The 15443-nt window shown below is 36.5% G+C and overlaps 1 protein-coding gene across 1 annotated transcript; it reads right to left on the minus strand.

Annotated features, from left to right (window-relative positions):
• Nucleotides 1–2642: 2642 nt before the first annotated feature.
• On the minus strand, nt 2643–15142 carry LOC113097575 (protein PAT1 homolog 1). Its single transcript, XM_026262815.1, has 18 exons — nt 15015–15142; nt 14170–14269; nt 12772–13172; nt 11796–11870; nt 11499–11696; nt 11082–11183; nt 10379–10465; nt 10096–10298; nt 9861–10011; nt 9501–9615; nt 9229–9326; nt 8942–9001; nt 8514–8659; nt 6497–6656; nt 6259–6384; nt 6061–6152; nt 3889–4038; nt 2643–3174 (listed from the first exon to the last, which is right to left on the minus strand). Exons 1-18 carry the CDS (start codon nt 15027–15029, stop codon nt 3153–3155), a joined length of 2301 nt encoding a protein of 766 aa, XP_026118600.1. The 5' UTR covers nt 15030–15142; the 3' UTR covers nt 2643–3152.
• Nucleotides 15143–15443: the final 301 nt, after the last annotated feature.

Raw genomic sequence — 15443 nt, forward strand, 5'->3', positions numbered from 1 at the left:
TCTGAGACACTAAAGACAAAACACAAACTTTGATCACAGCTATAAATTACATTTTTAAATCTATTTTAAATGTATTACTGTTTTTTCACTTTACTTTTGATTAAATATATACAGCATCCCACAATGCAATGTTCCTAACTTTACCTTCAGTGGAAATAATATCAACTGCACCATTTAACCGCTGATCAGTTAGTTGAGTTGGATGGTATTTGTTACACCGGATGATGATGGCACTGAAAACAACTGTAAGAGGAAACCAGACTCAATAAGAAAAAGACACACCTGCTTTCGCTTGCATTTGCCCCAAATGACCTTCCCTCCTTCTTCTACTTCACTCCTGCTGCGGCCAACCAAACAACACCACTGAAGACATTTCTGCAACTACAACTATATTGGAGAAAAAAAAGAGGTACAGAAGCCTTTGGGTTTTATTATTCTTTTTATTATTTCGGCTGTAACTTTCTGGGTAACACTTTAGAATAAGGTTCCATTAGTTAATGTTAGTTAACTACTTTCGTTAACATGAACTAAGCAAGAACAATCCTTCTACAGCATTTATAAGTCTTAGTTCATGTTAATTTCAACATTTACTAATGCATTATTTCAATCAAAAGTTGTGCTTGTTAACATTAGTTAATGCACTGTGAATTACCATGAACTAACAATGAATAACTGTATTTTCATTAACTAACATTAACGAAGATGAATAAATACAGTAATAAATGTATTATTCATTGTTTTTTCATGTTAATTAATACATTAACTAATGGAACCTTATTCTAAAGTGTTACCACTTTCTGCTGTTTGACTTTAAGCATGCTACATACTGTCATTAGTTAGCTCTCCTTTAATAAAGGTTAGAAATTTAGAACCAGGGCGAATTGTTATAAAGGGAATTCGTCTAAATATGTCTAATATTAACTAAGGTTTTGATTCTTAAACTCTTAACCCTTTAAAATGTACTGTATCACGTTTGATGTGGTGGCGTACCCGAGTTTTATGTGTGTACAGAGGGGGCTGTGCAGAGCTGAACATTTGTAAGCAATGAATGCATTATTATTTAATAATTGACAATTGTTTATCTTTTCGTCTTTGCATCAGATGCAAAAAATCATGACAATATCCCAGCTAGAAGAGTGTGGATTCGGTCAGCCTTGGCCCAGACATGGACTCAAGCTCTTGTACTGGTTTGCTAAAGACTGTATTTGGACTAATGACGATGACATGTTTCTGGCATGTAACCCGGCAAACGGAGAGTTCGGCTTTCACCTCTTTGAGAACAGATACAGTAAATCTAAAGGGAAACTTCTTCCAGACGTGCAGTTTTCCTACTACCTGCTGGGCAATCTGAATTCACCAGGAGCTGATATGCTGCCAAACTACATCAAGGAACACAACACCGGCCAGCATGACAGCAATACAGACCGCATCATTGTCACCGCTCACGGAGAGAGGAGGTTTGGGAAAATTTACGTGACCACGCACAAAGATCAGACAAGCTTTGACCCATACGCCACATTTCATATCTCCAGGAGCCTCCTGAAGAGCATCAAATCATTCCAGAATCTAGAAGACTTTCTGCAGAGCGTTGGGTATCAGAAGCAACATTTACAGATGGTTCTGTTGAGAATTAGTGATGATTCCACATCTACTGATACACCATCTCGAAAATGTGACTGTAGCTGTACTATACTCTGAACTGAATTTATTTGGGAGTCGCTAAGACATAAGATGTGTACTCTGGGACAATCATAACATTATGGCATTATCTTAAAAATATGATGTATGGTTGTGAAAGTGTGGAGGGAAATAAATTTTATTGATTTTGCATGATTGTATAATGCCTGCTTTACTTAGAACTGCTTTGAGGTCAGAATGAGATATGGTTTGGGGCCTAAAGAATGAGATTTATGGGTGACAAGGGGTTCGTGCATGCAACTGGGAGACCCAAAGACGCCTGTCCATGTCCTAGTAGATCGTCATGTCCCTAAATTAGAGAAGAGAAAGGGGAAATAGCATTTCTTCCCCCACAATAATACTTACAGATGTATAGTATTTAACTAAAGCCTATTTATTGTTACAGCCCAAACAGTTTCTTCAAACCAAGCAGATAAAGTTGTCAAGAGCAAGAGGAGACAGATAAGAAATGAGCAGCAATACTGAATAATCTTAGTTGGGTCTTAACAAAAGGGACAGAAATATTCTCTGTTGACAACAATTATGCCTTTTAAGAGAATCAGCTGTTTATCTGTGTGTGTGAGATGACAGTGCTTCTCTCAAGGTTACAAACTATGCATACTCTGCACAGGCCTAAAAATATAAAGCACAATGAAAGGATCACTATAAGGGAAAAATACATTTATTAAGAATGTGATTTTTGTTCATGATGGTGGTGTAAATTTGTAATTTTTGTCTCTTCTTGAAGATGAAGTTGGATGAGGATACGTTTTCTTGGGTGTGAAATTGCAGAATTTTTTTTTTTTTTGAATTTTTTTTTTGTTGAGAATGTTAAGGAAATTAGTATGTAAAATACATCTAATGCAAAATAGTAATGAGAATTTGGGAGGAAGTTCACTTTTCATTTTAGAAAAGTCCAGGTGTGTGAGAAACCCTGCTAAGATCAAAACACTAACACACCAATCTTTGTATAATAGAAAGTTTTAATTTCATGTGTATCACAGGCATCATGTCAAGATCTTTAAAAATGAAGAATACCTTTGTTTTAACCTTCATTTAAACTCACAGACACACTTGCACAGTCACTCTTTTGCAAACATACAACTAGCTGCAGTGTATAAGAAAGTTAAGATATTAATGAACGGCAGAGTTCTCCTCAAATCTATGTGTCTATAAATAAGTTTGGATGTTGTCATGATCGAGCCATTTTAAAGGGAAACCTCCCTTTCCTGGCTCTGCTGTTCAGAGCTGACCCTAATGGAAGCTAAAATACATAAACCTGATCGCCTTTATTGACAAACCTATGGACAACAGTTTATAACCATTTAAACATTATTCCTATCTATTGTGACTCTTATAACGTGAAAGGAAAAGTGACCTGACCTCACCCTCCAAAACATATCACACATAAAACTGCTCATTCACAAATACATTAACAGCCAGTCTCTCAACAACGGCCACATCTGAAGACACTTCTACCTGGACACGGCTGTGATCCTGAAAGAAAAGGAAGACAAGTCAGTCTCAATAAAAGGCTAAAATAACCTGATATCTTTCTTTCGTTCCTTTATTTTATTTGATCACATCTACTTTACACCAAGCACAAAAACCAAACATTATGTGCAAACAATCTAGGACTGGTCGAATTTGAATAATCATGATATATTTGTGATTACAGAGTTGCAAAAATGCTTACTTTGATCAAGCATGCATGCATATATTAAATATACAAATGAATAACTACCATTTAATATGCACATAAATGTTAATCGCTCTAAAACAGTAGTGTATAACTGATGGTATATTTTGTGTGTATAAGTACAATGTTATATATAGTGTGTATTTAAAATACTAAGTAAAAGAAGAAAGTAAAAATTATAATATTATATATAAAAATTCAGCTTTTTTTGTACTTAAATTTTTTTTTATATTACATTTTTGTGATTTCCATTAATCTCATTACATTAAAAAATGAAAATAACAGAAATCACAAATATACACAGATATATTTAGTAATCAACATCTGAATTGGATCCAAAAAAGTTGATCAAATTTGTCCTAAGACAAGAAGGATCTGTGGTTTTAGGACAGCTTTGATGAAAGGTTTTGATCCACTTCAAATGTTGACTACTGTATATCTTAAATGTTGCAAAGTTTATAAACATGGATCATTTCTATTGTCTTGTCTATTGTTTTAGAGGACAAACTCACTGTAACTTCTCCTGCAGGAGCTCGAGTCTCTGCCGGTCCACGTATCGAGAGAACAGGGACACTAGGTTTGGAGGAGTAAACAGCGGAGATGAAAGCGCAGAGGACGGGACCTTCAGAAGCTCCCGCGTCACAGAGAACACCAACTCAGTCCTGCAAACAGAATGAAAAAACTGGTTTGAAGAATCGGACAAATCTCAAATCATTACAAGTTAGAAAAAAAAAAAAAAAAAAAAAAAAGATAGTGAAAAAGAGAGTCTTATATTCACGGAAAGATATTGATTCTTAAATCCGAAGAATCGAGAAGTCTAGCCTGTTTTCAGTTAATGGACAGAACATTGAAGGGCACTCCCCATTAGTGGCTGCAGAATTAATCAAATTTATAATCACAATTACAATTGGGGATTAAAGTCCACTTACCCGTATGTTATTCAGTTTTTTTTCCTTTCTACATGCATGTCATCTTAAAGGTGCTGTAGGGAACTTTTGTAAAAAAATATTTTTTACATATTTGTTAAACCTGTCATTATGTCCTGACAGTAGAATATGAGACAGATAATCTGTGAAAAAAATCAAGCTCCTCTGGCTCCTCCCAGTGCTCCTATTGCCATTTGCAGAAACTCTGTCACTCCCGGTAAAAAATAACCAATCAGAGCTGCGGTCCGTAACTTTGTTTGTGTTCAAAATGTAGAAAAATGAACATAATAAGCGAGTACACCATGAATCCATTTTCCAAACCGTGTTTTTGGCTTGTCCTGAATCACTAGGGTGCACCTATAATAAGTGTTTATATTCGGACTATTTTAGATTGCTTCGGGGGTACCGCGGCGGAGTAACCCAGTACCTTTGTGATTCTTCATAGACATAAACAGAGAGAAGTAGTTCCGGCTACGATGTTCTTCCGCAAGACGCAAGCAGTTCTGTTTATTAACCGCTAGAGCGGCAAAAGTTCCCTACCGCAGCTTTAAGGGTTTTTCCATTGTTTTACATTTTGTTTAACATTATAATACCATTCATATTTTTACATTTTATTACAATTTAAAGATGAAACCAACCCGACGTATAGTTGACATTTGAGGCTTAATATTATAGAAAAGCACTAAAAGGTTTTTAGTTAGTGTTTTTTTCAGATTGATTATTTTCAGATAAAAATACGGCATACACTTGCATCAAACAATGGTATAAACATCATTCAGTGTAAATTGTGACAATTGTAATTATTTCAAGGGAATAAATCAACAATTACGATTTGTCATTATGCAGTCCTACCTACCATCAAAAAAATAAAAAATACAAATACATTTTTTTTTTCGCAATAAGCTTTGTACTGTACTTTGGTACTTTTTATGAAAAAAAAAAAAAAAAAAAGTCTCCGATTTTTAATTCTGTCCATTGTATCCCAGTTAGCGGTAGACGGATGTGTGTTTTTTTTGACAGCCGATGCCGATATCTTGAAAAGCAGTGGCGCTGATATATACATAATTTAATGTGAAGAGACAGATCGCTATACCGCCTCAGTTCAACAGACCTGAACTGATCATCTCCTCCACTTTAATACTAGTTTCAGCACAAAATAAACATGACTATACTTCCGAATGCAAGTTAAAAGAAAGAGTACAACTTTACAATTCACATCCTGTCTCATGTCATCGCTCAATCAGTTTTTCAGCCACACAAAGACATCAATAAGGCTTGTAAACAATGTCACTTAACGTCACATTTACCTCAGAAAAACCATATTCGGTGACCATAAACTCATTACTCATACTTATGATGATTATGCTCATACTTATCAGTTGAAACCTGAAGAACATGCAGACTCAGAAAGAGAAATGTAAAAATGTCTAACAAGAGTTCCTATCAGCTTGCCATATAATAAATATATATATATGTCTAAAATTAACCTTCAATATTATAGTAATGTATGTCGTACCAAATGACTCATGTATATTTTACAGAATTAGTTCAGATATTTTTTTTCCTTAAAATATGGCATGTGTACCTGATATAGATCCAAAATAATCTATATTCAATTGATTAAAATTCGTTTCAAAACCCAGCCCTACGAATCATGATGAAATACTCCAACACTAGCCACTTTCACATATGAATAACTGTGGAATACCAAGCATGCCTGTAGGGAAAATAGATAACAATACACAGACAGATGCTCACCAGCGGTTATCGTCCATGAGCTGACAGTTGGGATCGGAGCTCTGCATCCTCTCTCCTTCACTTAGAATCAGATAGAGCAACGTCACGCCAAACTGACAAACACAACACAGACATTACTGAAACATCATTGGGTAAGTCTGACAAAAAGCACTGTGCATGTTTGCCATTTAAAGAATAAATCTAATTTGACAGTGATACCTTATTTTGCAGCACAAGGGGAAGCTGTCCTTCACTGCCTTGCAGCTCCTGAAGGAGATCAGTGAGGGAGGTACTCGACATGGACTGGATTACTGTCGTCACTGGCTTTACCAACCAACACAGTACCTATCAGAGAGAACATGCAAATGAGAAAACTTTTCCTAGTGCTAGTCATAACCTATAGAACTGGACATATTTCATTCTCTTCGTACAAAGACTCACTCGTCTGTGACTGTACCTGGTCTTGTTTGTCTTTCTTGGCCAGAGCTGGAAGGTTCCTGGCTATTCCCATGACAATAGCAGCAGCCTGGGGCTGTGGCAGGAAGGGGAGGAGTCTGGAGATGAGGCGTTTCCCCTTTCGCACAGACATGATCATCAAGCACTGCTCATCGCTCACTCTGCAGAAGGGTGGGAAGTAGGTCTGTTACGGTCACAAAACTTCTAGTATTTGATACAAATATTAGTGATTTCGCACAGTTCTTGACTAATGCACAAAACTATGCTGTTTTAACATGCTTGTTTATATAAAAAAAAAGACATCAGATAGGTCCTTCAAGGTATCTTGGAGGGGTGAGGTGTCCAAGACACAACATCTAGCTAAAGGGGTGCCTCAGGGCTCAGTTCTTGGACCACTTCTCTTCAGGGCAACAACAACTAATCGATAAACAGATTATTATTGATAATGAAAATAATAAATCCGATTATCTAGAGTCAGTGAACGCCCAACTTAAGCCGGTCACATCAAATACAGCACTTTCTATGCACAAAATGCATTGAAAAATAGTGAAAGAGTTATGGGAGTAGGAATTGTAAAGGGATAACATCAAGTAATTTTCTGAATATAAATATCAGACGCTTCTAAGCCAGAAGAAATGACAGTAAGACGTGACTGTGATCAAAGTGAACGTATGTTCCTTCAGAACATATCTCTTTCCTGTAGGTTAACACAGTTTGTTTTTATTCATTTTTATTATCTTTATAATTATTTCAATTTTCTATGCAGAGATTTAAGCTTTATTTACTATACAATGCTTAAAAGTATGGTTTCTTAACTAAACTGCTCTAAACTAAGTTATTGGTGATTACCAAAATCATTTTTAGCTATGAAAGAAAGGCAGGAAAAAACTGTCAAGTGCTATAGTGTTGTTGTTTTTTTTTAACATACCCACTTACAGTCAACAAGTACATACTGCCAGGAATAATGCAAGCTGTTATTATTTTGTTATTATGTGAAATTCTATTTAGTTGTTTCAGTTTGTGATAATAATAATAATATTTTTAGATTTATTATTTTTTTTGACAGATTCCTAAACCATTTGTGTTTTCTCTTTATTATGACAGGTGATCTAATAAATTAAGCACTGTGTGTTTTCATATCACTCAGTTGGCATGTTTGTTTGAAGGACATTGAGCAGAATGTGGAAGTGTGTTTTGTCCAAAAAAAATTTTTTTTAAAGAATTGGGCTTTTTCATCCTCTTAATTGATTCGTTTGGAAAAATAATCTGCCAACTAATCGATTACCAAAATAATTGTTAGTTACAGCTCTACTTCTCTTCTCGGTCTACATGGCATCACTCGGTTCTGTATTTCAGAAACATGGCTTTTCATATCACTGCTATGCTGATGACACTCAACAAACCCATCACTTCATCACAATTTCAGCATCCAGCTAAGTGTATCAACCCCTAACTTCAAAATCAGCTGAATTTCTTAGACCACATTGCTAATCCTGCAGATTTGCTTTAAACAACATAAGAAAAGACACAACACGCTACACAACTCCTTGTTCAAGTTCTTGTCATGCCACACCTCTGTTCATGAATTCGCACTGGCTACCAAAAATGCAAAAAATCACTTTCACAGAATTTTTCATTAACTGTTCCCTCCTGGTGGAATGACCTGCCCAACTCAATCCAAGCATCTCCAAGAATCGCCTAAAAACACAACTTTTCCATCTTCATTTGACCCTCTAACACTTGCACTCTCTATTTCATTTCTATTTTAACGGCTTATTTACTTTTTTACTACATTAAAAAATCCTTGCGTACTGCATTAGTCCATCGGAAACTTGTCAAAGCACTTACATTATTATTGTTGATATTGATTGCATCTATTTTCCTCATTTTTAAGTCACTTTAAATAAAAGCATTTGTTAAATGACTTAATCTAAATGTAAAAACATGATCATGAGATGATTTCTCAACTAGGCTAGTTCATGTGCCTGTACTCGTGTGGCTCTTCCTGTGGCACTCACCGGTCGTCCCACTCTTTTTCTCGGAGAGAGTTGTAGAGCTGCAGCGTGTGTGTTTTATGCTGTTCTAGCAGGGCATCTCTTTGGTGCTCAGGGGTCTGCAAGAACTTCTTCTCAAAGTCTTGCACTTCTAATAGTAGACTGTACATCTGCATAACAAAACATACAGGTTATTACTGTGTTATATATTATACTTGTTAGTACATTTAATGGAATACTGGTTTAATTACAATAACTTTCTAAACAACAATAACTATTTGTTTATTTAGTTGTGGCCAGAAAAAAAAAATTGGTATGGAAAATAAAAATCTGTACAACTAAACTGACTGAGCTAATAGGAAAAATCCTTAGTTTTTAGGATTATATAAATATTTTTTTTTAATTAATTACCTGAGCCATAATAAAAATACTTCACTTTACTCTATTCTCACCTTCTCCACAGTGTAAAGGATTTGCCGTCTTTTGTTCCACACTTGCTTTTCTCTTTTTTCCTGCAAAATGACAAAAAGTACACTGGTACAAAGAAACAGTACCATGAAAACATGGACCTTTTTAATAAACTCTTTATTAATGAAGAAAAATGCATTACTAGGACTAGAAAGAATCTGTCACTTTCTTTTTTTTTTGCATGGGTCCACTCATAAGCAACCAAAAACAGCCTCATAAGTGGGTTTATAAAAATAGTCTATGTAAAAGGGTGAGGGAATAGTGAGTTGACCTCATCATCACTGCGAGAGGTCACCACGGCATCAATCATTTTCCTTGGATTGTTCACACTGGAGACAGTCAGTTTTCCTAACGAGCCAGCAAACTGCACTGTGAAACAAACACAATCACAAACAATTCAGACCATTTTGAAATAATTAACCTTACAGAAATGCACAATTAAATCAATAACAACAAAATAGACATTTTTGGTTTGCCTGCAGTTATAAGAATGCTAAGACAGGCATTTTTTTAATGCGATTTTGCCCAAGTGTTGTTTTGTACCTGGCCGATAGGTGTGCTCCAGTTTAGCCACCTGAGGAGTGATGAGTTTGGTGGTGTGCTCCTTCCTGGTGTCTCGGTCCCGCTCCTGACGCTTCTCCATCTTCTCATAATAATTCTGCAAAATAAGAATTGATATCCACTATGAACTAGCAATATCTACACAACATTTTACAATGATGTTTCTCAAATTAAAAATACTATAAATCCAAGCTTCAGCAGAATTAAAAAATAAGTAGATGGTAGACAAACTTATGTCTTAAAGCCTTGTCTAAAAGTCTAAAATAGTTACACTTTCAAGAATAAGGTTTTCATTTGAAATGTGTCAGTTTTGGGGGTAAGAATGGGTAAAAGAGTAATTACCTGGTAATAGTAGTCATCCAGATACGGATCGGTGCTTTGAAGTTGCATCATTTGTATTCTCGCTACCCATTCCTTCTCTCTTTGTGTCATCAGATTGCTGTAAGGATCTCTGTTTCTCCTGTCTCCAACACCTCTGCCTCCGACGTGATCACTGAGCGTATGAGAGACACAGAAACATTTACATGAGGCATTTCAAAGTGAGGCGCCATTCAGAGAGAGGACAGATGGTTCCCACCCCAAGCCTCTGTTCTGCATCCTCTGGTTGAGCATCCTGCGGTGCTGCGGGTGGAGGTGGGTGGTGTTGTGTCGGATGGGTGCGTGGCCAAGAGGTGGCCCATGCGGACCCATTCTAGGACCAGACGGCCCAAAGAACGGCCTGAAACCCCCGACACCTCCCTGTAATAATGGAGGAGCTGGACCACGTGGGAACTGACCAATCTGAAGAGCGTAGCACAAGATTAGGACACGATGGAAGCTCTAGATCCACTCTTATTAAAAGGTATATATCATTAACTCACCTGAGAGTTGAGCAGCTGGGCTCTCTGTATCTGAGACAGAACAGGACCAACTCCAGCAGGGAACGGAGGATGAGACAACGGGGAGTTCTGAGAGAGCAAGAAAAGGGTTTATCATAGCTTGTCATTTCCGTCCCACTTTATATTAGGTGGCATTAACTACTATGTACTTACATAAAAAATAAGTACAATGTACTTATTGTGTTCATATTGTATTGTAAAACACTTTTGCTGCTATTGAGGTGGGATGGGGTAAGGTTAGGGAGGGGGTTGGAGGTATGGGTAAGTTTAAGGGTGGGTTAAGGTGTAAAGTATGGGTCAACAGTGTAATTATAAATGTAGTTACAGAAATTAAACACAGATGTAATTACATGTCGTTTTTTTTTTTTATATAAGTACAATGTAAAAACATGTATGTACACAATAAGTACATTGTACTAAATTATTAATTAAAATGTAAGTACATAGTAGTTAAGGCCACTTAATATAAAGTGGGTCCGTCATTTCAATACTGTTCAAAAACTTTCAAAATAGATATGATACCAGATTGTTTTTCTCCCAAAAGCCATTTAGACATTAGATGTCCCCTAAAGAGAGCCTCCTCGAGCATGAGCAAACAGGCACCGAAGCGTGCTTTTTTCACTGTATTATAGCACCACTGTCAGGCTGCTGGAGTTGAGTGATTGTGAACTGATCTGGGACTCACAGCGATGCTGAGGAGGTTGTTGGGGGACAGACGCTCAGGAAAGGGAGGAGGGTAGCGCAGTGGCACAGAGGCTCTCACGTGAATGGCTGAAGGGTGATTATTCTGAAGAAAAAAAGAAACATACAGTCAATGAACTACTTTAGTTCAATCTAAACCATTGCATCACCCAGAAATATTGAATGCAAACTCAAGAATCCTTGGGTTAATTTAGAAAAATACCATGTTTTTATAACACTTTTACTTCATGCATTGAATAAATGGTTGGCTAACGGAGACTTGTCATAGCACTGTCATATTACTGCTCTCTTGTTGGTTTCGATTGCTTCTGTTGTCCTCATTTGTAAGTCGCTTTGATTAAAAACATCTGCTAAATGAATAAATGTAAATATTCTAAAGCATAAAAGAATGACATCTTACCTGGTGATTGTGGATGTGACTCATGGGCTGTTTTGGAGGTGTTCCAATAGGTACAGCCCTTACAGGTGGACTTCCAATCACAGGTGAGCTGGAGCGAGGAGGCGGAACCCGTTCGGACAAATCTCGCCCTTCTTCTCTGAGTGCAGGAGGCCGGTTAGGAAGTCCTACTTCTTTGATAATCGACATAAGCGTTTTGTCCTGAGCAGTTAATCAAGAAGTTTAGGAGAACAGCACAGAAAGACAATCAAGTAAGATTGAGAAAGCTAGTATATACACACACACATACAATGTTTGTACCTCTTTTTGACTGACTAGTCCAGAACTAACAGGACTGAAGCCCATACTGTTTTCCCAAATACTGTGAGAGTTTATCTATGGGGGGAAAGAAAAAGGGAAATATTGGTCATTTATTCTGAATATTTAGAGCAGTAAGGTAAGACAAATCCACATTGTTTTTGTTGATGTATAATAAAATAAAGCCAAGCATGCTACTAAAATTACCTGAAGGGTCCTACATATGTTTAAACACTGTTTTATCAATGTTTTAGTGCACACTAGAAGACTAAACATAAAACAAGGTAAAAAAAACAAATCCCAAATTCTAACTGCCCTTTATTGTAAAAAGGATCAAACTTGAGAGGGTAGATTCCTTAAAACTGAATCTGAAGAATAAAAACCCATGCATCAAATTCCAACATAAAGTTATTTGTAATTTTTGGTTATTAAATCTATGGCAATATGCACATTTGTTTAATAAATCCAGGCTTCAGGACCTGCTGTATAACAGTGTTATAATTCTATGCACACATAGTAAATGTAATATGCTTTTATATAATTTATTTATGAGTTTAATGAGTTTTTCCTGATAAAAATTGTCATTAAAACTTACAAATAAAATGATTATTACTAAATAAAACATTTAAACAAAAAATATTACTACTGTCATTTTAATGTATAAAAGCATTCAGGAAAACCATTTAGAAATTATATTACTTCATAACAGTACCATACACACACACTGCACTTTGAAATGTTTAGCACATATATTTGCAATTCAATAATTAGACTATTTTTGCTTTATTTTAATGAATTGTGCAGCCCTATTTTACATGTGATAAACATGTATCATATTTCCACACCCTTAAAATACCTGTTTGTTAAAGTGCCCTGCTGCAGTCCACACCCTGATGATGGCATTTTCATGTTAACAATCAGACTTGCAATCTAATCAAATCAGAAATGGCTTCGAATGATGGATCACACAAACACAAACCTGTGGAAGAGGAGCTGGGCCTCTGCGCATGAGCTGCTGCTGTTGTTGGTAGCTCAGCAGCAGAGAAGACTGTCCAGCTAATGCCGAGGGCAGAGGAGCCTGACCGGACAGCATCGGAGGAAGGTGAGGTCTGTCTGACCTGGTGGTGCCCACTCCAGCGATAGCAGGATCCGAGCCCAAGATGAGCCGAGTCAGCGACTCCGCCAGGTCATCGCCACCCCGTTCATCTATGTCAGGGTAAAGCCGGGAGGAAGAGGAGGGTTGAGGGAGGGCCGAAGAGTGGGCACTGCCGCCTGCGAGAGGGAGGTCAACGGAGGAGGCGTCGCCCGCTCCATGTGGTCCGTCTCGTACCTGCTCATCAAGCTCTGCGAGCCGGGCGTGCTCCTCCTGCCAATCATCATCTACAGAGGAAAACATATGAGCTGATGTTACAATCTGATATGCCAGAGTGACTTATATGTACTACTATGTCTGAGACATTATACACACAACACACAGAACTAACAAATATTGCTACAAGTGTGATTGCATCATCTAATAATTGCTCTTAATAGTGTCCATCGTCTGGTTGACTACGTCTTGTATGAATTTTTCTGGAAATATGCACATAAACTGACAGTCATCACTGAGAAGCTACTACTAAATATTGTAGAAACTTCATTTTCTGTAAAGTTGATTTGCATCGTAAAAAGCGCTATACAAAATAAACTTGAATTGCGTATTAAAGAATAGTCAGAAAGCATTTTTTCAATGTAACATTACCTTGAGACAAAATATATGCATCTTTTATGGCTCATTTTCTATGACTAGGGATATATGTACCAATCGCTGATATTTATTGGACAATTTTTTATTATTTTAAAGCCATCTGCATATCAGAAATAGCATTAAAATGGTAGATACCTTTGGTTTATTGATTAACTGCACAGACACAATGAGTTGCATGATCCAACATTTTTCTCTGGGCAAAATAAATTATTTCTGAATTTAATAATAAAATGCAACGTACAGCCTACTAATTTAGGGTGTTTTTCCCCCCTCTCAAAACACTTAAAGGAGTAGTGTTTTTTTTTATGCATGCTGAAAACATTTTTAAATATCTTGAAAAATGACTTTAATGTCTTTAAAGCATTGACAGGTTTTTCTGTTGTTTAATACATTTGGTCAACATCTAGAAAGGATGATGCAAGATTGGCTACCTGATCAAGACACAAGTGTTTATTTTCTTTCTTTTTGATTAAAGAAAATGCTGTACTTTATTATCATTATTGGCAAAGTTATTAACCAGTATTTTTTTCTACTCAAACCGGTTTCGGAACGGTAATAGCTTAATACAGATGAGTGCATGAACATAAACGTTCAAAACCTATTGAAGCATTATAAGTCCAAAAACCTTACCGATTGCCCCTGCACCGAAAGTGTCATCATTGAACTGGTCAATTTCATCTTCTTCCTCTACCAACCCTTCCTCCTCCAGGGTGCAGTCATCCTCAAAAGACTGCAAAATAACACATATATACATTTTCAGCATGTCATAAATTAGGGGGATCTAACTTAAGGAGGAGGAAAACAGGGGTCTTAAGGAAAGATGATGCTGTAGCCATATGCAGAGGTCAAATATTGTCCTTGTGCACACCGAAAACTAACATGATCAGTGGTAAAGAACATCTTAATCTTGATTATTTTAGATTTTTTTAACAACTAAAAAGATGCATCACTCCTAGAAGCAGTTTATACATGTTCCCAATTCGGAGTATGCAAACTGCTAAGTGCAGAATCAATGTTACAAAAAAAAAAACTGCAAAAAAAAAAAAATCTTACAGAAACCCTTTCGCCCTCTAAACATCTTTCTCAGAGTGACGAAATACATAAAAAAGCTTTGTGAGTTAAAGCGATCCCAGTGCGTTTAGTTGACGTGCTAGCACAGCCTCGCTAACATGCTAACAAGGCCAAAGGTTTAATAACACACATCTGGGCCACACTCAACTCAAAACAGTAGGTATTCACTGAGGACATTCGGCTGTAATAGATTTCATGAAACTTTTACATCTTGTTCAATATCAGCACCAGAGGAAAGTGATGGCTAGGCCTCACAAACACATTTAGCTCGCTAACTGTAGTGTCGATAAACAAAGCCGCAATTTTCAATCAACATTTAAATATTCCAAACCGCACTTGCCAGATTAAATCTGTTTGAAAAGAGCAGTTTCGACGTGCACCTGTTTATGAAATACAACATTTACCTGAAAATGGAACATGTGTCTATGTTGAAATGATCTGGATTGATTCTGCTGCGCGAGACGCCGCGCGCGCGCGAGTGGTGCTGTAAACACACTACAGGAGTCTATACCTTGTGTATTTTGGAATCCTGTTAACCATACAAAAAATAATAATAATAAATTGATATAGGAAATTAAATTCTAATGATGATATAACTCCCATTAGGAAGGGAGTTTTGTTCACATTCCATTGCATTTCTTTACTAGTAAATATACCATTGTGGTATGTGAATGAGGAAACTGGGAAAATAAGAAAAAAAAAAACATAAATGGTATTATTACAGCATTCTTCAAAGTACTTACAATATAAAACAATATAAATATATTCTATCAGAAAACTACAAAAAATGTACAACCATTTAACAGCTTTAAACCGTATTCTTTGTATTATAT

This window comes from Carassius auratus, unplaced genomic scaffold, assembly GCF_003368295.1.
Source record: "Carassius auratus strain Wakin unplaced genomic scaffold, ASM336829v1 scaf_tig00216332, whole genome shotgun sequence".
Classification (NCBI taxonomy): Eukaryota; Metazoa; Chordata; class Actinopteri; order Cypriniformes; family Cyprinidae; genus Carassius; species Carassius auratus.